The sequence below is a fragment of the Planococcus citri genome, chromosome 2 (assembly GCF_950023065.1).
Source record: "Planococcus citri chromosome 2, ihPlaCitr1.1, whole genome shotgun sequence".
In the NCBI taxonomy this organism is placed as follows: Eukaryota; Metazoa; Arthropoda; class Insecta; order Hemiptera; family Pseudococcidae; genus Planococcus; species Planococcus citri.
The window spans coordinates 36,591,149-36,616,563 of NC_088678.1; the positions used below are offsets into that span (position 1 = coordinate 36,591,149).

A 25,415-nucleotide genomic window follows, 5' to 3' on the forward strand; every position below is an offset into this window, starting at 1 on the left:
AAAGTCCAAACGCGTTTTTCGGCCAGTACTCCAGCACGTTTAATTTTTTTTAAATTTGAAATAGGCTTAAAAGTCGTTCTCTAATAGGCTCCCTTCAATGGTCTGAATCATATTTTTCTATCAATTTGAATTTTTGAAATGTAACGTTTTTTTCGTTTTCTGACAATTGACAAAAATGGACTTATACCCTCTTTCATTTTTGGCACTTCAATTATAAATTTTTTGTTTCACAGATGACATTATTTTACATTTTCAATGTGAAAATTTGAAATCTCTGATACGGTACCTTAGTCACCCTCGTGCGAATTAAGATTTCGCCGTCACATCACCATCATGAATAAAAACTGGTCAATGTTTCAAACTTTATTCTCAATTTGAAAATCAAATTTATAAAAATCAAAAGTCGAGTTTAATCGATAAAATCCAAACATTACAATAGGCCATGCAAAAAAAGAATAGGTGAAAACAGCGCGGGAAAGCCACACGCTTTACACAAATACTGATAAAAATAACACAAAGAGTGCATCGACTGTCTACATAGCTCATTCAGATCTCATCATCACAAATCTCGTTTCAAATCACAATCTAAGTCATAAACACGCCCTCACTTTACTGTCACCTCATTCACAATCACTGACAAATACCGACGAGTGGATCGATTCGATTCGAGCTGTCAGTAAGCGCTTGCGCGAGAAAATGCTTCTTCGCATCATGTTCACTAAGCACCAGCACCTCAGTGTCAGCAGAATCCAAGTTATCACCAATGTCTACATTATTTACTTCATGGTACGTCATCTTTCGAGCAGTTTGCGACTCAGGAGCAGCTACAGGTGCACAGACATCAGATTCACCGCCATTCGTCACTTCAATAGTCGAACCCTGATTAGATTTCTCTTGTGATTCGGATACCGACTTCGAATTCTTAGGAAGATTAGCGTCATGGTTAGCGAAATAATTCGGATTATTTCGTCTACGAAGTTGTACATGTGTACGAATGGTATGCAACTTCATATGCCTTTGTAGGAATTTATTCGCTTTGAAACAGCTTCCGCATTGATTACACGTAAAAGGTCGGTTATCCGAATGAGTAACTTTTTTATGATACGAGAATCTGGACGAGTTGTTGAAAGTTTTCGAGCACAGTTCGCATTTATACGGACGTTCGCCTGTATGCGTTCGTATATGATTGATGAGCGATCTTCGGATTTTGAACTTTTTATCGCACATGTGACAAGGATGAGCGAAGAAATCGTTATGGAATTTCTTGTGGGTAAACAACGCGTTCAAGGCGATGAACGTTTTGCCACAGATTTCGCACGAGAATGGTCGTTCTCCGGTATGAATACGTCTGTGTTCTTCGCACGACTGCTTCGAGTGGAAACTTTTCTCGCACAGGTCGCACTGGAAATTACGAATATTCAAGTGAATAAACTTGATATGCGTGTTGAGTTGATGCTGGGTACGAGTTTGTTTGCCACACAGATCGCAAGTGAATTTTCGCTCTAGCTGATGGAGTCGATGGTGAGCCAAGAATTTGGCGGAATCGGGCAAAATACGCTTGCACGTGGTACAATGGTAGGCGATCTCGCCATCCAGCAGGAATTCCGCTTCTTTGAGAAGTTTATCGATTTCTTCCGTATTCTCTACTTTCGGATGGTAAATCTGATAATGCATTTCCATGGTTTCCTTCCTTTTGAAAATTTTATTGCAAGTTACGCACACGAACGGCGTATTCATGATGACATCGTGGGCATCTTTCGCGTGTTTCAGGATTGCACGACGAGTCTTCATTTGTACATCGCAGTAAGGACACTGAATCGGCGACTTTTTCTTCCTATCGTTTACATCTGTTACTCCTGGTTGCGGATGTTTATTCCTCAGATGTCTTCGTAAATCGGATTTGCGCATGAAAGATCGATCGCATAGCGAACATGCGAAAGGTTTTACTAGGCTATCGCGATTAACAGCGCAACTAGGCGTATGCTCGTTCAAAGTGTCTTCATTATCGAATGCTTGCATACAAAATTGACAGTAAAACGCGATCTCCTCCTTGGACAACGTATTCCAATCGAACGGAGCCGCGATACGATGCACGTTCTCTCTATGCAGCCTGTACATCCACTTCCAATGGAAACAAATCGAACACGTATCGCATTTGTAGCACGGTTTGGACTTGAGCAATTGCTCGATCAGTTCGGCAGTCTCATTGGAATCATCTTTTTGGCACTCGTGACTCAAGAATCGTTCATCGTCTCTGAAATACTTGCTACAGGTTTCGCAATACTTCAACTTGCAGCTACATGCGCAAAACTGTGCCCATTCGAAGGGTGCTGCTGTATCGTGAACTACATCGCGATGAGCCATCATATCTCTTTGATTGAAGAATCCACCGTTGCAGATATCGCAGCAGTATCCTTTTTTCAATTTCGCACTCGAGTTGGCGGATTTATTGCCTGCTTTACCGTTGGAAAGATCGTGACGAAACACGTGTTTTCTCAGATTAGTTTTACGTGAGAAAGTTTTCAGACAAATAGCGCAAGAGAAAACCGATCGATTCGGGTCGACTTCTTGGTTCGTCAGATAGATCGGATGATAGATTCGAATATGTTTCCTCATCGACGTTTTTCTTCCACATGAGAATTCGCAATGATGGCAAAACAGCGGTAATTTCACATCGATGGACTTCTTGGAACTGGTTAGTTTACTACTTTTACGAACTGTTTTGATTTTAACAACAGCAATATTACTCGAATCGGCTTCTTTCAAATCGTCACTACCAGCAGCTTTAGCTTTGCGGTCAGTTCTCGCCTTGATTTTGACCACAGCAATATCATTCGAATCAACTCCTTTCAACTCGTTACTTCCAGCAGCTTTAGCTTTGCGGTCAGTTCTCGCCTTAATCCGCGAACTTTTACGAACATTTTCCGACACACTTGGAGACTCGTTGGACACTTTGTAACTGATATCGCCTAAATTCGAGGTGCTACTAAGTTTTTTACGCGAAGACGACGGCGGCGGCGACGACGACGACTCAGATCCACCGGACGATGAGGGCGCCAACGATAACGACTCCACTATTAAAAGTCGCATCTTTTTGCTTTTCACCATTTTGGCTCGCTCTTCATTGCTAGCATCACAACCACCATTGCCAGTACTGCCAGTGACTGGCGCTGGTCTCTTTTTAGCATTAAGTGGACCTCGTTTCCTGGTACCTTGCACGACGTACCTGTAAAAGAAACGGATCCACTTAATACTAAAATACATTACACTTCCTCTTTACTTTGCATTTTTGCCTACTGCAACGTACGGTCAAATATCACTATTATTTCTAATGAAATAACACAAATGCTACGATTGGAAGACAGAAAATGGAATCGAAAATCGAAAAATTGTCAGCTACGTAAGCTTTGCTTTTGTAGGCTATAAAGGCATATACGTACAAAGGTATCTGTTATGTACAAATAGTAATGTGTACATTTCATCATCGAGATTGTTCTATTAATCAATGCAATTTTGTTGATAGCCAATTTTACGACTTTTGATCTAACCTTTTCTTTTCTCTTTTTCCCTTCAAAATTTCCATATTTTCTTTCAATAATAAATGTCGAGGGGAGAGAATTATATTCGTCTGTGCTTAATCTTGGGGAGTGAAGAGAAATCTTCATCCAAGAATAAGATCAGAAGTCATACTCGAGCATTCTGTTAGTAGAAGCTCTTGGAGATACATCTTTTTGTAAATAGTGCTTGTTTTATAAACCTGTGTAGCTTGACTTGTTCTTTCGGTGTGAATTTTCTTAATTATTCAATTTTTGAATTTTGTGCACTTTTCATATTTTATCTAACAAATTCAATTCGCGAATACTGCGCGAATTCTCGTATTTACTTATCTGACGATTATTATTCGCGAGTGCCAAGTGCATCTTTAATATTTATTAATATACTGTTCAACACAAATAAGGTAAATTTAGTTGAATTTGTGTGAATTTAATATAATCGATAGCTTATACGTATAATAAAGTAGCTTTCAACATAATATACACAAAATCATTTCAAGAACATAACAATTTAATCTGTTTTTTTTTTTTTAAATTTTTTATTGTTCCTATTTCGCAAGGTAAGTATGAACAATTCATTTAAGTATAGTTATTGCTTGCTTTATTGCACACGTTTTTATCGGAATTTTCTACTTTTAAGTAAGTAAGTCATTGATCCTTTTCCAAAAATTAAAAATTTCTAAAAATCTTTCAACTAAGCTCTAAATATGTAGGTAAGGATGAGTTCTGCAGAAGAAAATGAAGAACCTGTTGATAAAAGTGATTCAAAATCAAAATGTACAGATTCAAATACTCTTTCTACTGTATGTAGTTCTAGTGGTTCTTCATTAATTGATGTAGTAGGAATTCAACTTCAAACTTTAGGAGAAAAAACTGACTCTGCTTTAAAAACACAAAACATTTCCTCCTCTACTTCAAACCTGATTCAATACATTAGTAGATGATGGTGATTCGTTTTAATGTCTTTGAAATCTCTGTTTAGGTTATTATTACAGTGTATGTGTATGCATTGAAAATGGCATAGCCTGTGTAACTAAACAGTTTTAGCAGCAAGAGAAAATGACAATTCAAATTATCAAGAGAGCGGATATCTCCTACAGCGATGTGATTCCACACACCTCATAAATAACGTTACATTGCAATTTGCAATACAATTTTATTAATTTCTTGTGCTCAATTTTACATAATATACCTTGTTTTCAATTGGTCGATTTAAATTTCTTTAGTTAACTAAAAATTTATTGTAATAAAAAGTTAGGACATTAAACCTCCATGGTTGAATAAGAAACGCTGAGTCTTAAACCGATTTCTTTTGTTTCCGTTGAATAATTTTAGGTTCAACTGGTAAGACATGAGTTTTGTTTATTTTTTCAAGATTTACCCACTCTGAAGAAATATTTATCCATAGGAACCATGAATGGTTGAACCCCAGCAGCCTACTGGTAAGACATGAGTTTTGTTTATTTTTTCAAGATTTACCCACTCTGAAGAAATATTTATCCATAGAACCACAATGGTTGAACCCCAGCAGCCTAACTCGCGACTGGACTAGGTTGTAGTTCGTTTTCGAAGCGAGCCGTGGAATACCAAAGTTTTTGATTATGCGCAAAAAGTCCAAGTACTACATATACCAATTTAGCCTGGACCAACCTACTACTTTCTTGTACCATATAGTGTTGGGTTATTTGGAATCATGAATGACACTGCGAATCATCAAGGCACCTTCGTCATCCCAGAATCCGTAGATACGTATACATATCTAAGAGCGCTAATGCAGTGATCAGCTATTTGCACTACTACCTAACTAACTGCATGTTCGGCGAGAAAATAATTCATTTCCATGCAGATAATTTGTGTTGCACAAAATAAGAACAATTTTACGCTTGCATATCATTTTTGTGTGTAGACTTGCCTTTGGCACCTTTGGAATCTTCAAAATCTGATGAAGATGATCCTTCGCCCAAGAAACGATACTTCATTTTTATTAAATAAGATTTGTAAAAATTTCATAATATTATGATGACCTTTAGGTTTTAGCTACCTATCTACTCATGCGTTTATTTTTAAGTGTACTTACATTATTTAAGTTTTGATATCAACCTTTTTGTGCCATATCAAACATCAAATTCTATGATTTTTACATAAAATTGTAATATTTTTTACACGGTAAACTCGTATTTTTATAATATTGTTACTTAGTTACCATTGCTGTTTGTAACTGTATATTTATACTTAAATTTGTAATCTATTGTAAAAATGTCTTCTAATTATTACAATTCAATTTACTAATTTTTTTATTTTTTTTTACTTTGTAATGATGGCTAGTAACGAGCCAAGCAATTTTGTCTTACTAGACAAATTGCATTCTACCATTAGATATGTTTTAAACTAGCAGTAGAAAACTTATATGATTTTAGTCCAGCATTTTGTCTATAACCTAATAAAACACATTTTTCTCCATCAATTTCAAATTTCTCAGTTTTTTATTTTGCATAGGGAGTTTTCCTATAACCAATGGTGAGTTGACCAAATCGTGTAGTTACAAGAATTGGAGAAACATGTTGTTGGATGAGCTGAAAGTCTGGAAATTGACAGATATCATTGATCTGACTGTACCAAGACCAGCTACTAAAGTTGATGATTCGATTAAGCGGGTATTTCATCACTGGGCAAGTTTACTAGCTGCAAGTTCCTTGATCAAGTAACTTTTCTAGAGAAATTTACTAGTCAAGTTAACTTGAGAGCTTCTGTCTAGTACTTGCTGATGGTTGAAATATTTCAAACTTTTGCATGTACTGCTGTTGTTTCGGATGTTTGTACACTCTGAGGGAAAGTACAAACATCCAAAACGACAGGATTTTTGTGTTATCAATCACTCACTTCATTGTTATTGGAGAAATCACATTGATTGATAGTGATTTAAATTTGTGGTGACATTTTTAAAAATAATAATTATTAATTATTTAAAATTATGGAGAAGGAGAAGTGGAATTTTCATAAAATTACCATGTTTTTATCCTGTTTAAAAAAATATCCACTGATATACAACATGAAGGACCCTGATTATAAGGATACCACAAAAAGAGCTGTAGCCTATGAAGGGCTGATCATGGAGCTGAGGAACAACGAAGTGTTTCTGAATATTACTTACAGCTGATGAAATAAAAACCAAGCTCAGAAGAATTCGAAACACCTACCAGCAAGAATTTAATAAAATCAAAGCCTCAAAATCAACAGGTGCTGCTGCTGATATGGTATATAAACCAAAATTGGCGTTTTTTCTTCCAGAAGTATTCGAAACACCTACTAGCAAGAATTTAATAAAATCAAAGCCTCAAAATCAACAGGTGCTGCTGCTGATATGGTATATAAACCAAAATTGGCTTTTTTTCTTCCAGAAGTATTCGAAACACCTACTAGCAAGAATTTAATAAAATCAAAGCCTCAAAATCAACAGGTGCTGCTGCTGATATGGTATATAAACCAAAATTGGCTTTGTTTCTTCCTGACTGTTTAAACATTAAATTGAACTCACAGATATTCACCAAAGTACACAATATCATAGCAGAAAGTGTGATAAGGAATGATAGTGTTAAGTTGCTTGCTTTACAACTACCTACCATTTGGTTAAAATGCAATATTTTGCATTTACGTTTTTGATTTAATTATTGCTCATCATACCAATCTACCTTCTGTCTTCTTCATATGTTTTTCCATTTCCAGCTTGTGGTCAAACTTTACAACTTTTTTATGAGTTTTTACCCTGTGTTGAATTAGACCGCCAAATGCCACTGTGAACAAAATTTCCATTTCTGTGTTTCATTGTACTGATGAGTGATTGGGAGACATACGTGAGCGCGGATGATACTGAAGTCATCACACCGAATCATTTTCTTCGTTCCTACTACGAAAGGGAGAACGAAGAAAATGCCAACATCGATCGATATTGGTGCCAGTTTAGTGCCAGTCCAAGTTAATTAAAACAATAGTTAGTTAGCTAGCTGTTGTCTTTTGTGTATCATCATTTTCTCTAACTCATTTGTAAATACTTGTATGTAGTTTGTGTTTGTGCAACTTGACCCTCACTTCCTTAAATTAAAGTTTATTTTTCCATAATTTTGTTGTTTTGTTTCGATGTTGTCATGTTGTTGTAGTAGTGTGCTTGTCGTTATTTACCCTCGTGGATTCCCTCCTGGATTTTTTGCCCCCTGTTCGTTTTCCCCCTTTGTGCGTTATTTTTGAGTATTTTCGATTCGTTGTACTTCGAGAACTTTTGTTCTACCTTTTCGAGAACTTTTTTGTGCTTTCACGATTTATTGAGAATTTGAGATGGCTCGTACCAGGAGTGGACGTCGTGGCGGTGGAGCTGGTGCGGCCTCCACGCCGCGTCTTCGTAAGGCTCAAAGCGCCAAGTTGCCCGCAAATGGAGCCCCTAGAACTTCAGTGAATGCTCAATCTTGTATTTTTTTATTTGAATTTGTTGATGATTGTGTGCATGTTATTTTTTTCGTCGTCGTCTCCGCCGCCCACCCTCGTCAATTACGTCGCTCTCCTCATTTTTGGGTCCATAAAATTTGTTACAGGAACCCCCCACCACCAGCCGATAGCCAAGACTAAAAGTCTTACTATTTATTTAAATTTTAATACAAAGATTTTACAAACTTCTAATTTTTTACTGACTTGAGTTGATTTTTTTATTTTTATTTAATTTCGGATTGTGCGATATTAACAATAATTTATTTAATCAAGTCTTATTCTATTTTTGTTGACTATTTTCGCGAATCGTATCATCTAGTCTTGTAATTTTTACTAAGGTAATTTTAATTTTAATATTAATTGTACTTACTCGTAATTTTTACGTGTGTTTGTACTTTGTACTTATTATTTTTTGAAATAATAAAATTATGTTATTTTTGAACATTTATATTTTTTTGGGAACATAACAATAGTTTACATTTCACTTGCAGATCGCTTGCAAGTATAGAAAACTTCACTTGTTTTGCTTACTTGCAGCTAGTAAACTTGCTCAGTGAAATACCCGCTTTAGAAAAGCAATAACTCGTTTAATCATCGTGAGCCATCTTGATGAACATCACCAAAGAATGATAAAAAATATACTTAAAACTGAAGAGATTATCCAATGGTTGTATGCAGAGAAATTACCAATCTCTGAGAATTTGAGGGAAGCATTGTTCCAGAAAAAAAACGGATTATTTATTGAACCGCTTTGCAACCAAATCTTCTGAAATACCTACCTATGTAATTCAACTTGGAAAATTACAATACCGTAGCATCGTTATACGAGCACGTCGGGTATAATTTAAGCGTGTTGGGTGTAATCCATACAGTCCCTTAAAAAATTGTACCATCTTCAGGAAAATTACAATACCGTAGCATCGTTATACGAGCACGTCGGGTACAATTTGAGCGTCTTGGGTGTAATCCATACAGTCCCTTAAAAAATTGTACCATCTTCAGGAAAATTACAATACCGTAGCATCGTTATATGAACACGTCGGGTACAATTTGAGCGTCCTGGGTGTAATCCATACAGTCCCTTAAAAAAATATACCATCTTTCGAAGTAACTCCAACTAAACGTTTCTTTCAGATAAAAATTCAAAAATGAGTGAAAATTCGCAACAAATTAAAACTTTCTTCAGTAAAAAAACAAACAACTGTATTGTAGTCGAAATTTTTCAAGAACATACTTTAAAACAAAATAATCGAGTTTTCTGTACATACAATATGCTTTTATACTTGAAAAAATGAAATAAATACACTCAGACGTGGAAAAGAGATACAATAAAAAAATTAATCAAACCGCAAAAAGAAATAAAAAGGTCGAACACAAATACATTACAACCACGTCATGTGTTTGCCAGTGGCTATAGAATGGTTACCGGGAGGCTGACCAGGAGGATTATAAGGTCTAGCAACTGTACCGGGATTAGTTTTAAAATCTTCGTTACCCAAAGCGTAACTAGCAGCAGTCACATAAGCATCGGCTGCTGTAAAATTTCTCTTGTTGCCATTCATGGTATTGATATCACAACCTGCTGGAGCGACGACAGGTCTGGCAAATTCATTCGTATTATTCTCGTATCCGGTTCTCTGCAAATTATACATCGCTGCTGCTACCAGATCATCATTTCTGTAGGTGGCCGAAGTCGATGGCGAGACTTCTTTCACGTAAACGGCACCTCCAGAATTGCCATGTTGAACTGGTTGCACCTGAGCAGTCATAATCGGTGCGCTGGAAACGGTTTGTTCGACGACGCTAACTCTATTTGCAGGCTGAGGAAGAAGAGGAGGGTGCTGCTGCGGTACTGGTTGCTGTTGCTGATGACTGGCCGCTATCGTTGTACTCGCAACAGGTTGAGCTGCCGAAGGGGTTGTTGCTGGCGAGGTTTTAATCTGAGATGTCGTATAGTGAGCCGGATTGTTCGGTTTGCGGGTTTGGATTTGAGTACGAATAGCGTGCAGTTCCATATGCCTGGTTAGGAACTTATTCGCTTTGAAGCAGTTACCACATAGCGAACATACGAACGGTCGAGCTTCCGAATGAGTGACTTTTTTATGGTACGAATACTGGGACGAGTTGTTGAACGTTTTGGTGCACAAATCGCACTTGAACGGACGTTCGCCGGTATGCGTACGTATGTGATTGATGAGCGATCTGCGAACTTTGAACTTTTTCGGACACATGTGGCAGCTGTGCGGGTAGAAATCGTTATGGAATCGTTTGTGCGATATGAGCGCGTTTCCGGCGACGAAGGTTTTGCCGCAGATTTCGCACGAGAACGGACGTTCGCCGGTATGAATACGTCTATGCTCTTCGCAGGCTTGTTTGGTGTAAAAGCTCTTGCTGCAAATGTCGCACTTGTAGTTACGAATATTCAAATGGATATTTTTGATGTGCGTGTTGAGTTGGTGCTGAGTTTTCGCCTGCTTGCCGCATAAATCGCACGTGAATTTATTCTCCGAGTAATGGCCTCGGTAATGCGATATGAACCGGTTCGGATTCGACATATTACGATTGCATACCTCGCAATGGTAGGCAATCTCGCCGTTGATTTTGATTTCAGCTCCGGATAGTATTTTGTTCGCTTCTTGATCGTTCAGAGTCGGATGATACGATTCGTTATGTCGATCGAGATTGTCACGTCGTCTGAACACCTTGTTACACTGCACACAGACGAACGGCGAGTCGCTGTTGATATTGTGAGCTTTGCGCATATGATGCAGAATACGTTTCTTCATCGAGAACTTTTCTTCGCAGTACGGGCACGAGTATATGATGGTATCGTGCTCGGTAGGTCGATAGTTCTCTTTCGGGTGCTTGGTTCGCATATGTCGCCGGAAATCCGATTTCCAGAAGTAATCGCTGCCGCAAAGCTCGCATCGGAACGGTTTAACGGCCATGTCGCTGGCCGTTTGTTGAGCTGCGGCGGTGCACTCGTGACTATTCAACACCATCTCGTCGGAATACGCTTTGCAGCATTTATCGCAGTAGAATTCGAGTTTCAAAGGATTCAGCGAGGACCAATCTATGGGCGGAGCTTCTTTGTGTTCGTTTTCGTGATGCGCTCTGTAATCCCATTTCCATTTGAAGCAGTGATTGCAAATATAACAGAAAAACGACGGTTTGATGTCTTCGGCTTCTTTCATCAGTCTGGCGCGTTCTTCGTCGACGATACCTTTACCTTTATCGCAGATATGTTCGTCGAATAATTTACCTCCGCGGAAATACTTCTTGCATTCGTTGCAGAATTTCACTCGAGCCAGCGACGTTTGATATTTACACCAGTCGATCTCCGGATACCTGCCATGCATGACGTCGCGATGAGCCATCATCATCGATCGTACTTGCAGCCCTTCTCCGCAAATATCGCAGCAATATCCGGTGAACCATTTGGATCCGTCGCTAGCGTCATCCTTCTCTTTACCGAAGTGCAATTTCGACATGTGTCTTTTTAAATTCGATTTACGTCGGAATTTTCGCAAGCAATGGGCGCAAGTGTAGATAGTCTGACCTTTATCGTCGTCTTCGTCGTTTCCACGACGTAACCTTTTCAGTCTCGGTTTCTTCCTCCTAACTTCACCATCCGAAGTGCTTCTTCGTTCACGCGTATTTTTTTTACTCGGCGTTCGATCGGCTATAATCATTTCTTCGATAACTTCGATAATATCGTCGCCTCTTCCTGGTTTCACCTCGTCCTCCGAGCTATCCATTTCGAACGCTACAGGCTCCGAACATTTGCGTTTTTTCACATCTTTAGCACGTTTCGTGATGCGCGTTTCAAATTCGTCGGGCAACACACGTTTCACATTTTTTCTATCATTTTCACCGTCGCTATCGTCGAACTCGGTATAGCTAACGTTTTTGGTCGATTGCCTTCTTTGCGAAGACAGCGACGACGACAAGCCACGAACACTAATTGAATCATCTTTCGACAACGAAGATCTACCAGTACCGGTACTAACTTTCTTGGCAGTTTTCTTCACAACCACGTTTCCGCCCAACTTGATACGTAGTTTTTGTCGACTCGAATTTCTCCAGCCTTTCGGGCTAACCGCTTTACTGGGCGAATTCGACGACGATTTTTTCTTACTGCGTATTTTTGCTGCAGACTCGGTATCATCTACAGTTTTCAAATGGACGTCGTCGAAATCATCACCGCATACGGAAATGAAGCTCGCTTCGACGGCGCATTCGCCTACACTGTGGTTTTCGTGCGATTTACGATGCTTGTCGTAATCGTTTTTATCGATAAAAAATGCCGTACATTGGTCGCACTCCAGCACGATGACATCGTTACCTTCATAGCTACGCATCAGAGGACCTAATTTTTTACTTTTCACTAATTTCGCTCGATCTTCGGCATTCGTCGCCGTAGCACCGGCTGCCGTCTGTTGTTGAGGTGGCAATATAAGTGGATCCCATTTCTCGCCTTCGAGTGCAGCACTACTCCTGTAAAAGAAAGGGATCCACTTATAATATTCGCCACATTAGTTTAACTACGTATACGTAGCAGTAGTGGTAACATTTTCAAACAAGCTAATTTCTAATACTTTAACACAAATTTGATACGACAGGGCTCGTACCTAATTTTTTTCCAAAAAAAAAGTAACATCAGTAACCAGAAAAACTCGAAAAAGTAACCAGAAAGGTGACAAAATTCGAGCAAAACATTTCATTGAAGAAAAAAAATCATGCAAAAAAATGAAACATTACAAAATTAAAAAAATAAAATTTTCGCAATTTCTGCCAAAAAATCCGAATTTTGGCCAGAATAGCAAGATTTCTGCAATTGTAAGAAAAGTAAGGGTTCATTGGAAATTATTGACAAAAAAACTCTTTTTGGGATTTTTTGAAAAAAAAAACAAAAAAAAAAGGTAAATTTCTGGCAATTTTGTCAAAATGCGAGAATTCTTCAAAATTTTTGGCAAAAATCAGAACTCCGACAACTTTAGCAAAAAAAGGGATTTTTTTGGGAATTATTGGCAAAAAATTGACAATTTTTGGCATACTCTGACAAACAAGCATATTACCTAATTTTTGAACAAAAAAGGCAGATTTTTTGCTGTTTTTGGCAGAAAGTGACATTTTGACGATTTTAACAAAAGGCAGGGCTGTGTAACCGCGACGCTAAAACTGCAGCGTAGCCAGTTGGAAACGAATGAAAATGTGTATACTTGGCAAACTATTCAATTATTGATATTATTAGCATTTTTTTCTCTTCAAGATGATTAAATTTCTGAAAATCGGTGAAAACCCGAACTTTACTAACCAAAACGTAGAAAACTCGAGTTGTTTGTAAAGTAACCCAGTATGACCAGCACCCACCGTATGGAGGGATGAAAGGATATACGTAACTTATCCAGGAGATGATGAAGAAAACGAATATGTGGCCGGATATCGCCCAGCAGAAGAAGGGCTGGAACCCACACCACCCAAGGAAGAATGCTTCATACGCATCGAGAATACAGGGAAAAAAATCAGAAATGCATAGGACGAATCCAGTAATAATCATACTTAAGTATTTACTTCATAATACTCCTGAGCATTATTGCAATTAAATGTTGAGGATTCTATGAATTTTGATCCGCATAATGTATTATTGTGTAATAGTGAACGAAAGAAAAAAATTATATCAAGATCACAAATTTAATTTTCAAGTAGTTAAGGTATCATTCTTCTAAAATGAATTGATTCCCCCAGAAACAGGGTACGCACTAGCAGTTGTACTCGAGTGGAATACTTCCAATACCGTCAAAAAGTATTCGATTTTGTAAGTACAATTTTTCAGTAGGTAATTTCATTTTTATTTTAAGTAGTTTATTTTATTAATTTTTCAAAAAATTTGATTATTCCTTAATTATACGTTTTTGTATCAAGATGATTGTACATAGCTTCAAAATTTTGTTTCAAAATATACTTACGTAGAGAAAGAAACCAAGATCTACCGCCGGAGGTTAATTTTTCAATTTTCGAGATGCATAAATGTTTATTTAAAAATGTATTAAGTTTCAAGTTAAGTTATGTATTTTTAATCATCGTTTTAGACCTGGCTTTAATTCTACACGATTTGTTACTGACTTCAATACACTGATTATGGACTATGAAAATAAATATTGGAGTTGAATTTCCAGAGGAGTACGTTTCTACTATTTTCCTGCAGAAAATCGATGGTATTAATGATACAAAATCGCCCTTCTCGACTTTTTTATAAGTGAGGAGCGATATTCCAAAAGAGATTTTACTGTAAAAATTTGTGCGAAAGTAAGTATGTAGAATTATTCAGACATCAAATAAAATTTTCCAAGTTTCAAGGTAAGTAACTTACCTTGAAACTTGAAAATCAAAAGAGCTTTGCGTAAACGCTGAGTAAAGGTTTTCCTTGCAAGTCGTTCAGCCATGGACATACTAGATTTCAAATCCTAGTGCGCAAAGTATTTAGACTTTTTGGAGGCAAGATCACAAAAGAAAGCCAAAGTAAATTTTGAATAATGTTGAAATGTTTTGTTTTATAATTTTGGTTCTGACTATTTGAATTTTTTTTCATTTTATAATAACATTGCATTACTTATTTTTAAAATATTAATCTAATTTGATTTTTTTTTTTTATTATTATGTATATCAGGATGATGGGCGCCACATTACAAAAGAAATGTAATTTAAAATGAAACGAAAGGAAGAAACACCTGGCACTGCAATAAGGAGCAATTTAAAGTGAGTACATACAGCCACTTTTCGTTTAGAAAAGATTCCCCCCGCCTACTTGCAGGTGTACTGGCTGGAGGAAAGATTTAACAAATACATAAAAATGTACATGATGTCAACAACACGTAAGTTATACTCCATCTCATTACTTTTCAAAAATTAGATGTACTTCAAACCCAACTACTTCCCTTCGCAATGGATGTTGTGAGCACTAAATCTTACATCGGTGGAGGCCGACTTCACAGTAGCCTGAACTATGCTGAGAAGAGAATGATCACGAGAGACTTGTTAGATATGGGATCATTTTGGGGGAGAAGTCCCTTTCAAAAATCTTGGAAATGAATTGGCAAAAGATATTATTGATAGGTTAGGTGACCAAACAATTACCAACCTACACAGATATAAACCATACTTGGGAAACTTACATTCTTTTTTCCCAACTTTTGGAAAAATAAGAAACCTGACATATGCGGGAGATCAGGTTTTTGGACTCTCGAAAATGCATACACCACACAAGGAACAATTATGTCATGTAGGATATATTATATTGTACACAAGAATAGTTTTGTGGTAGTTAAATTTAAAGATGATGAAATGTTAAGAGAAATAGGGTTGTCAAAAACTGAAGAAGGATAAATTTCATCATTATGAAATAGGGTTTCCAAAAATGCAAATCCTAAAATAGATGTACATATGTATTGTAAAATATTGCATAGATCTAAGTTGAATGAATTATGAATTTGTAAGATATAATATTCCTTAAGGTTTCAGGCATGTAAAAATTTTTATCTACTTTTAGCTACGAACTTCTACTTTTCTGATAAAATTTGAAACTACATAGTTCCACTTTACTGACAACATTCAAGGTTGAAAAACGAAAGCAATTAGGTATATGTAATTAGCTAATTACCGATTAATAAAGACATTATGTACCTATACTTAATTGAATTTTTTTGATTTTATTAACGATGGAGTCAATGTTCCAGATTTTCCAGATTTGACGTCCATTTTCAAACCGAAGATAAAATTTGGCAACAACATGGTTATCAACGAGTTGCACTGGCACCCTGAATTTCATTTTCATTATCACGCCAACCCCAGGGACACGAAGTCAGTCAACATATGTCCTTGGAAAATTAAGACTACTGGCGAGGCGAGCCGACTGCCTGGCCGGCAAATAGGGACCAGAGGCGACATGAACAAAATCTCACCAATGCGTGGGATGAGTACCGGCGGAATGAGCGGACAGCTGAAGAGCTGCTTCGCTTTCTAGGACATCACGCGCCGGATGTAGATGCCCGGAGGCAGATGCGGCGAGGGAGAATGCTGAAGATGTGAAAATTAAGACTGCTCAGGGTAAGAGTGTAAGGCAATCTAAAGAAAGAAAGCCTAAGACTAAATTCATTAAAAATGTAAGTAATAATGATTATTACACTTATTTTAATGCGTTGACAGATACAACAGCTACTGAAGAGAGTACTAAAGAGGAGACAACAACTAAAGAGAGTACTGAAGCTAAGACAGATAATATGGTAAGAATATGTGGCCCAAATTTTCAACGTAAGTAAAAATAAAAATTTGAGCAACCGATTAAATGGTTGTGATTTTACCAAATTAATTCATGTTTTTTTATACGTAGGAATTCATCAACGCTATTACGATACCGAAAGCTGACGTGGAGAACCTGCTACAAAAAGTAAAAAATATCGACGAACGTCTAATATAACTTTCTGAGGTGAGTAGTTGAGTACAACATATACCTTGACAATTTATATACTTCCATTTTTTAAATACAGTATATGTAAATGTCGCCGTTAAACCTTGGTTCAAGTCCTCAATTTGAAGAAACCTTCCCTTTTTCTTCAAATATCAGAAACATAATGTCACAAATTCGTAGAGATTTGATCGAAATCAAAAAAATGAATAAATTTTCCAACGTTTGTCAAGTAGAAAAAAGTGTATTACATATACCAAAACATAAAAATAACCAATTCATCGACGAGCCAATGACTCCATCATTAAACCTTTAAAAAAAACACACACAACCGATTGTGAAAAAAAACAACTCAAATCATCTTTACACAGACTTTCTCTTTTCTACTTCCTCTCATTCCTGTGTGTTTTCTTATGCGATCCGAGGTATTTGCTCAATTTAAACGTCGCTCCGCAAATATTACAAGTAAAAGGTCTATCATCCGAATGCACAGCCAGATGTCTCTTCAAATGCTGCTTATCGATGAACGCTTTACCACATTCGTTACATTTATGGCTAAGATCACCGGTATGCCTTTTTTTATGCAGAGCCAAACCACCTCGATACACGAACGACTGCGGACACCAAGGGCATTTGAACCGTGGCACCGTATCGTGTCTGTTTTTATGGGTCAACAAAGAAGTAAGATGAGTAAACGCCGAACCACATAGATCGCAAACGAATGGTTTTTCGCCGGTATGGATGCGTCGATGCTCGTCGGCGTAATGCTTAGACGCGAACTTCTTGCCGCAGATATCGCAAGGGAATTTTCTAATCCCTTCGTGCACGCCTGCCAGATGATTACGCAGCAAAGTATAAGAATTGAATTGTTTGCCACATTTTTCGCAAAAATACGGACGTTCTCCGCTATGAATTCGGTAATGCATACGAAAACGATTTCTAACCGGACACTTATACGCGCATTGATCACATTGGAAAATACGTTTACCATCTATCATGACTTCCATCGATTTCAATTTATCTTCAGCCGCTGAGTTCGAGGCAGTTGCTGGAACGTTAGCTTTCCAGAAATCGTCCTCTACGAAAGGATTTTCATGATTGAGCTTTCTATGATTTCGCATCGAATACGGAGTGGTAAACTTTTTATCGCACACGTCGCATACGCACATCTGGGCGTATTCTTTCGAGTACCTTTTCAAATGCCTGTTCAACTTCACCTTACTGGGGAACTTTTGGCCGCAATTGGCACAAATGTAATGCGATGCGTCATCTTGATCGTTTGATTTTGCAGCCTCATCAGCTGCTTTGGAATGTTCCGGTTCAACTTCGATATCTACGGCTGGTTTCGATTCATCGATATTCTCGCTAGTAGTCGTGGTCGAGGTCGAATGCATCTCTATCACATGCTTTTCCATACTAACTTTACTACGGAATTTTTTCGAACAAAATGAACACACGAACTGCGTTCGAATACGACGTTTAGTATCAATGACTGCGATACCTTTACTATCAGAAGCGTCTTTCTTGAGGACACCTTTTATTTGTCTGGATTTGGCGTTACCGTGTACGTTTTTAAAATGTGTCTCGATTGCAGTCTTACTCGGAAATGCTTTCGAACAATGAATACAGACGTGTTTGATCTTATCAGGCATTTGACTATTTTCAATAGTTATCACGTTATTTAGCGCGTCGGTTTTTGCACACGGAAGAGACGTCGCGGGGGAGAAATTCGTTACGATTATCAACGGGTGATTGTGATTGACTGCGGGCGCGATTCTTTTTGGGCGATTGACCACGGGCGCGATATTTTTCGAGCGACTGACTGCGGGCGAGATCTTTTTTGAAGTACGTTTTCCCACGACGACGACTGTAGTGGCGGCGACCGAAACATCAGCTTTTCTAGTATCACAGATCAAATTTTGGTTTTCATTTTCAACGACCACGTAAGTCTTCTCGTCGCCAGTAAATCTGCAATAAAAAGGGCGAACGCGTTAGATGCCCGTGTTTTTTAATCACCGCGCAGCAAGCTGCGTTCACGAAGACACGATTTAGTACAAAATACATGAAATCAAATCGTATTTTTTTTTTGGTCACGTGAGATCGTAGGGAGGAATTCGACCATGTTTGGTATATCAGAAACAACTTTCGACCTCTAAGATAAAATCTCTTTTGATGAGCTTAGTTTTCGACTCATATTTATAAAATTATTATAGGTAGCACCTCAATAGGCTAGATTATAGCGCAACAATTTTGTTGCAGCCAAGTTTGAGCCTCAGAAAATCACCCATACCAACAACCACAATTCATCACCAACCAAATACATAACATGACATCTGAGCCACCGGCATATTCAGGCGATTGAAAACCGCCAGTTTGAGAATAATTTAATTTAGTTCCAGTCAATTTTGAAAAATTTTATTCCTGCTGAATGAAAATTTTCCCTGGGGGGGGGGGGGTTGTGTACACTTGTAGAGGTATATTATGCTATATTTTCGCCTCGCCGTTATCATGTACCATTGTACCTATATGATTTCGTTAATTTTGTAAGTTTTAATGATTTCATTTATTTATGTGTGCATGTAGGAGTTGATTATCAATTATTCACTCTTTCAAGTTTTAAATTTTAACCTAATTTTGATCAACTTTTGATCGTTCGAAGAGAAGACAGCATGTAGCACTCCTTAGGGACATTTCGAATTGAATCGAATGCCCTTTGGACTGGTAAATGCTCCAGCTACTTTTCGAAAAATAATGAACTAGACACTCAATGGCTTAATAGGTTCCGAATGTTTCGTGTGGTACTTAGATTTTAATCTACACATTAAAATATTACGCAACGTTTTACGCCGCTTCAACAGAATTACTAAAAACTGAAGTTTCATACTTGGGACACATTATTTCAGATAAAGGATAAAGGCATTTTGCCAAATAATGGCAAAAAAAGAAAATTGACAATTTTCCAAAACCTCGTAATGCTAAAAATATTTAACGCTTTATGGGAATTGCTGTGTTATTGAAAACTACCTACTCCACTAAAACTAACCTTATGTAGTTTAACTTTTATTAATTTTTTTTATTCATTTTCAATTAGTAATAATAAGTATGTTTTAGCTTTCATCTAGCAACTTAGTGACCAGAAAAAACGCACGGTGATCCAACGAGACGAGGTATCAAGTGGTACAGCAAAGTGTTATGATCGAGATCTTATGCAATACAGCTCTGGTGAATGCATAATTATGATATGTATATTTCGACAGTTGGTTCAAGAATATCAACAATTACGGAATTCAGAGAGAAAATTGCTGTAGCACTTCTCTTCTTTCATTCACCGAATTTTATCTTTTCACCAGAGAACAGCCTTCTAAACGTAACTGCTCAAGCTGCTGTGTCAAGCACGAAATCATCTTTGGTATTTTACTATTGCAAAATAATCGTAATTTTATTCTCTTTAAAATGGGTGTTCATAATTTTATTCTCTTTAAAATGGGTGCTTACCAGTGAAAGAGGTTTTTCAACTTATTCATTTTCAATATTTGTTATTTTTTGCAGACGAACAATCCAGTCGAATATCGGTTTACAGCAACCAGTCTTGATTTTGTTGCCCAAGACATAATATATGTTTTGGAGAATGTATTTGACGAGGCGTCGTGGTCAAATGTGAAGATAGAAAAAGTAAGTTTTTTTTAATTGTCTTGTTTTTGATTTTTTTTTTCATTTATATTTTCAAAAATTAATGTTCGTTTTTTTTTTGTCAATTCAACAGAAAGCAGACCATACTGTGGAATTCGCTATTCCGTTTCCTGTGAAGTTGCAAACGGTTATCAAAAAAGTGACGGAGGCCGGATTCGAAAACTTAACAATAAATACAATCAACGTATCCGAGGTTTCTAGAAAAAGGTTTCTAGAGCTGAAAAGCCTCCAGCAAAAAAAACGAAAGGTATAATGTGTGATATATTCTCTCTATAAAATAAAATAAATAAATAAATAAAAATGTGGTTTCTTGTGAATTTCGAAGACAATGTCAAATTTATTTGTGAAGAAAAAGACTTGCGTGTTAATGAGAAAAATGTTACTGTCAAATGGATCAACCGTCGACGGTATGGAGCAAAAATACTTGCAAAAGGTACGTAAACGTGTATTTAATTTAACAAACTTGAAGCTCGAAAAAAAAACAACGCAAAGAATTTGTAACAAGTGACTTTTTTTTTAGAAAAAAATTCGTTATGTGAGTTGTTGGAGTTATTCGATAAGAATATCGTGCCAATTAAAAAAAATATTACGAAAGAAATGTCGCATTTTCTCGTAGAATTTGACGACAAAATTAAGCACATTTGCGGCTCACCCGAGATTAACATTCAAGGGGAAAAAATTGCGGCAAAATGGCTGGATAAAAAGTGGTATCCTGGCAGAATTCTAATCCAAACTAGTGGTAAGTTCAGCATTATCATTAAGCAATCGTTCAAAATTTGTAGTGTATTACGTATAGGTACTAATTTTGAAAATTTTACAGAAAAGGCATATTTAGAAGCCCTCCACGTGGGTGCGGAAATTTCGAACCATAAAGGTATTTTTTCCTTTTATTCTTCTTCCTCTTTCGCGAAATATCGTAAAAAAACTCTCATCGGTATGATTCACTACTATTTTGAACATTTTTCAATGAATGAAAAAAACGTGTATCTGCATGCTGACAATTCCAGAGGTCAGAATAAGAATAATTACGTAATGTTCTACTTGTTATGGAGAGTGGCCTGCAACTTACACGAAAGTATAAAGTTGTGTTTTTTACCTGTTGGTCACACAAAATTTCACTGTGATTGGGCCTTTGGCATTTTCAAGCAGAAGGTTAAAGTTTCTGCAGTATCTTCAATCGTTTCACCAGAGAACAGACGTCTAAACGCAACTGCTCAAGCTGCTGTCAAGCACGAAATAATCTTCGATAAGACGACAAGGGGTCGTTCCAGACAATGAATGAAGTACACCTGTTTGCACGTTATCTCCGAGCATACTAAAGGCACTTCAATGATCCGCAGATGAAAATAGTGGAAACATTTTCACCACACAGAATAGAATATGCGAGTAGAGCCATTAGCAGGCTCACGAAAAACAACACGAAAGCGAAATTATGTGAAATTGAGAGTGTTTCTGGGTATAACTATAATAGTCCTCTGTTCATACAAACAACACATGTACATTGACAATGGAATGTTCTTGTCTTTTTTCAGGTTGGCCTCAATCTAGGGCCACAGTTTGAGTACTCATACAAGAGTGTTGTACCTATGAGGAGCACCTCATCACACCAATGGCCAGGTTCTTCCATATTCCAGCGATATTGGAAATGCTCGCCCTTTGAGTACTCATACAAGAGTGTTGTACCTATGAGGAGCACCTCATCACCCCAATGGCCAGGTTCTTCCATATTCCAGCGATATTGGAAATGCTCGCCCTTTGAGACACAGCTAACATCAAAATACTTGAGACGCTTACATCGCCAATTCCAAATTCAGTCACTACCACCCAGCCGTCAACATCCACAGGTGCCACCAGTAGAGGTAAGTAAATTTGACTCACAAAACTTTCTTTTGTACATAATAAATGCACGAAATGTATCGAAAGATGTATGTGCTTGTCTTGCTTCAATAAGCGCTATTATTCTAAAAAAGCGAAATGATTTTATAATTACATCTTTCATCGTTTTAGAAAAGTTCATATTTGTTCACCCTATATGAAATACTGATTACCTACTAATTTAAAAAGGGAACCAAGTCACCCCTGTTCTTTTACTGGTATATGAACACCTGTCTCAAACCCTCTGGATGAGCCTACATTGTCTAAATCCAGCTTTTGGCAAAAATTTCATTCAACTAAATGTAAAATAATTGACTTTTACGAGGCAATAAAATTACTTAAAGCTAATTTTGAAGTGGGAAGCAAGCGGAGCTATTTATTTGTATTGGCACGCGAACAATTACCCTGATCAAAAATAATAAAACTCAAAAAGCAGTAAAATTGCATAATAGAGAGATACATACATAATTTTTTTTAATGTTTAGCAGATGATCGCGATATGCCTAACGGAAAAAATTCAAAAGAGGATCGTAAAAGTCAACAAACCCCTTTAAACTGAATGAAAATTATGTTTAACAACTCTTGTCTTGTGGGCCATTATCAATAGCGATGGAACTCTATTAATTGGCAATTGAAAATGACCCAAAAGATAAGATGCTCATCCACGTGCCCAAAGTCTCCCTCTCGTTTGTATTGTCCAAATTTACAAATTTTTATATGAATACAAGTGAGGGAGAGACTTTCAGATCAGTTCCATTTTTCGATTTTTGTGTGTTTACTTCATTCTTGCTAATTTAAAGTTCTTTATTTATTTACTTAATCGCATAAATTTATTTCATTTCTATAATTTTTCAAAGTCTAAGTATATCTGAATTTTGCGAATCGATTCAACTTCAATGAGAACGAAAATTCTCGACAAATTCAGTGTCGAAACAATGGACTACGTCCTTACGGAATGCAAAAGAAGGGATCTGGAACCCATCGCCCTCCCAAAATTTTCAGTAACCCGGAAGTTCTGATCGCCTCGTACTATGACGAGTTGGACAGCATTCATATTTTGTCGTGTTTTATTTTTATTTTTATTGAATTGAAATATCCGATTCCCAAATCTTATTCGTTTTTGTGTCCATTGGAGCAACAAGGAATCTTGTCAAAACTGTAAGTTTTTAATTATTTATGTATTTATTATTTAATGTATTTTAATATTTTTTAAACTGAATTTTCTTGGTACATACATTATATTTTAATTATTTTTATAATTTGATAATTTCAATTTTTATTTTAATTTCTTATTATTTTCACAAATTAACAATTTTATAATTCTCTATTTTTGTATAATAAACCAAAATTTCTAAATTTCTAAAATTCTTAATCATTTTCATTAGGGAATATAACATATATATTTTGAAAGTTGGCTTAAAAAAATTAACAGTTATGAAATTCAGAGAGAAAATCGCTGTAGCTTTTCTCTCCTTTCAGTCACCAAATTTTATCATTTCACCAAAGAACAGCCTTCTAAACGTAACTGCTCAAGCTGCTGTGAAGCACGAAATCATCTTCGATAAGACGACAAGGGGTCGTTGCGTCACCTGTTATAGAAAATTTTTAGATTGGAGCGGAGGAAGAGAAGCAATAAAACTTCCTTTTGTACATTATAAATGCGTGAAATGTATCGCTCAAGGTTTCCTCAAACCTCCAAGGCAAGCTTCAAAACCTGGACGTCATCAAGAAGTGTGTCAACAACTTGAAGCTTAAACTTCACAAGTCTCACCCCCTACTTGAACGAGTAGTCAACAGCAAGTTTCCAAAGGAGTTGATTAAGCGAGCATTCGACGTGATACTCAAGATGCCAACTACCCAATACAGCTTGGGTGAAATGTACATACGTGTGTATCTTGCTTCAATAAGCGCTATTATTCAAAAGTGAAATTATTTTTTCTGTAGGTAATGAGGTTTGCGACTTACTAATTAAATCACACTGATGCATTGAAACGGAGAAATAGCAAATCAAACAAATGAAGTGGTTGCATAGTTTCTATTATTGTTTTTGTTTTTAGCTTATTTCACTAAAAATGACTTGTTTTTTTTATTTTAAATTTTGTTACATAATTTTAGCCATTTCTACATATTTCTTGTAATAAAACTATTTTACTATTTTTTTTTTTTTTTTTTCGTTTTCTCATTATAGAGCTAGCTCTAAATTTCATACAAGGTATAATAAGTTAATTTCAGGGGCGATAAAACTTGACTTGAAAATGTATCCAACTACGGAGTAAGTATTTTTCAATTATATGTAGCTTAGACACTTTTACCTATATGAAAATCCTTTGACTTTACAACAGATATGCAGATAACTAAGAGGAAGATCTAGTCGATCAAGATTATATCCAACCATCATCAAGACTAGATTGGTTCAAAGTGTTCAGAGTAACTTCAAGAGTGACGCCGACACCACCGCCGGCGACAACAAGTATGATATCAGGTACAGTTCCAGTGACACGAACACCACTCAATGTGCCGGGTGTGGTTCACACAGGCCACGTATAAAATACGCCACATCCCTTATACGGATATAAAAAGATGGAGAGAGACAGCGAACAAAAACTTCATAAACAGAAGAATTCCCCAACTGCAGGCCCGATCGGAAGCTGATAGAATCTATACAATAACTACGTGCAACTGCGGACGATACTCCTACAAGAAAAAGAGGAAGACCGAAGAAATTCATCCAATAGATTGACAAAAAGTGATTATGCTACTTTGTTGATCATTTTGGGAGTCATCGTAGAGCGGATCCCGCGAACTAAAGACTTAAAGAGCCACCAATCGTGATTGTGTTTTTTTCGTAAGTTATCAATTTTTCTTTTTCAAAATGAAAACTTTTATGCGCTATTTTTTTTTCCTTTACTTATTCAACTTTCATTTTTTATTTTTTTACATAAGTGTTATTTTTATCAACTTGAATCTTATTCATTTTTATACTTCCTAATTTGCATTTGACTGTTTTAGATGTATTTTAAGTAGGTACCTTCTTCCCACTTTTATAAACATTTTATCGAATTTCAGCTATTTCATTTGGGATAGAATAATGTGATTGCAAAACCAAATAATGCATTTCATTTTTTTTATTTCATTGTTTACGTATGCTATAATTTTTTACTTTACATTTATTCTTATTTTTATCAAAATAAATGTTACCTATTGATTTTGTACTTCTTAATCAAATTGAAATATTATCGAACCGTAGTGCTCCATCAAAAATAAAATCAAACATAAACGAATGCTGTGACTCATTAAAAATATTCTGTTCACAAGTACAACTACAGGGCGGGTACAACTCCTTGTTTCTGTCATAA

At 36.6% G+C, this 25,415-nt stretch overlaps 2 protein-coding genes and 1 long non-coding RNA gene across 4 annotated transcripts in view; 1 reads left to right on the forward strand and 2 right to left on the reverse strand.

Annotated features, from left to right (window-relative positions):
* The window catches only part of LOC135835599 (oocyte zinc finger protein XlCOF26-like), a 38,342-nt gene that overhangs the window by 4,810 nt on the left and 8,117 nt on the right, over positions 1-25,415 (reverse strand). The gene's annotated exons all lie outside the window — the stretch shown is intronic.
* Positions 382-25,415, reverse strand: part of LOC135835593 (zinc finger protein 62-like) — a 45,405-nt gene continuing 20,371 nt past the window's right edge. The window contains exon 6 of one of the 2 annotated variants that reach the window (XM_065349928.1): positions 382-3,226. In XM_065349928.1, coding sequence (XP_065206000.1) covers positions 631-3,226 — 2,596 coding nt within the window. In that variant the 3' untranslated portion in view covers positions 382-630. Of the gene's footprint in view, positions 3,227-9,194; positions 12,528-25,415 lie in introns of those variants that run through there. The other variant, XM_065349927.1, reaches the window with a different exon arrangement.
* LOC135835605 (uncharacterized) lies at positions 19,610-20,425 on the forward strand. Its single transcript, XR_010556922.1, has 3 exons — positions 19,610-19,903; positions 20,044-20,166; positions 20,258-20,425. It is a non-coding gene; the product is annotated as an uncharacterized LOC135835605 (long non-coding RNA).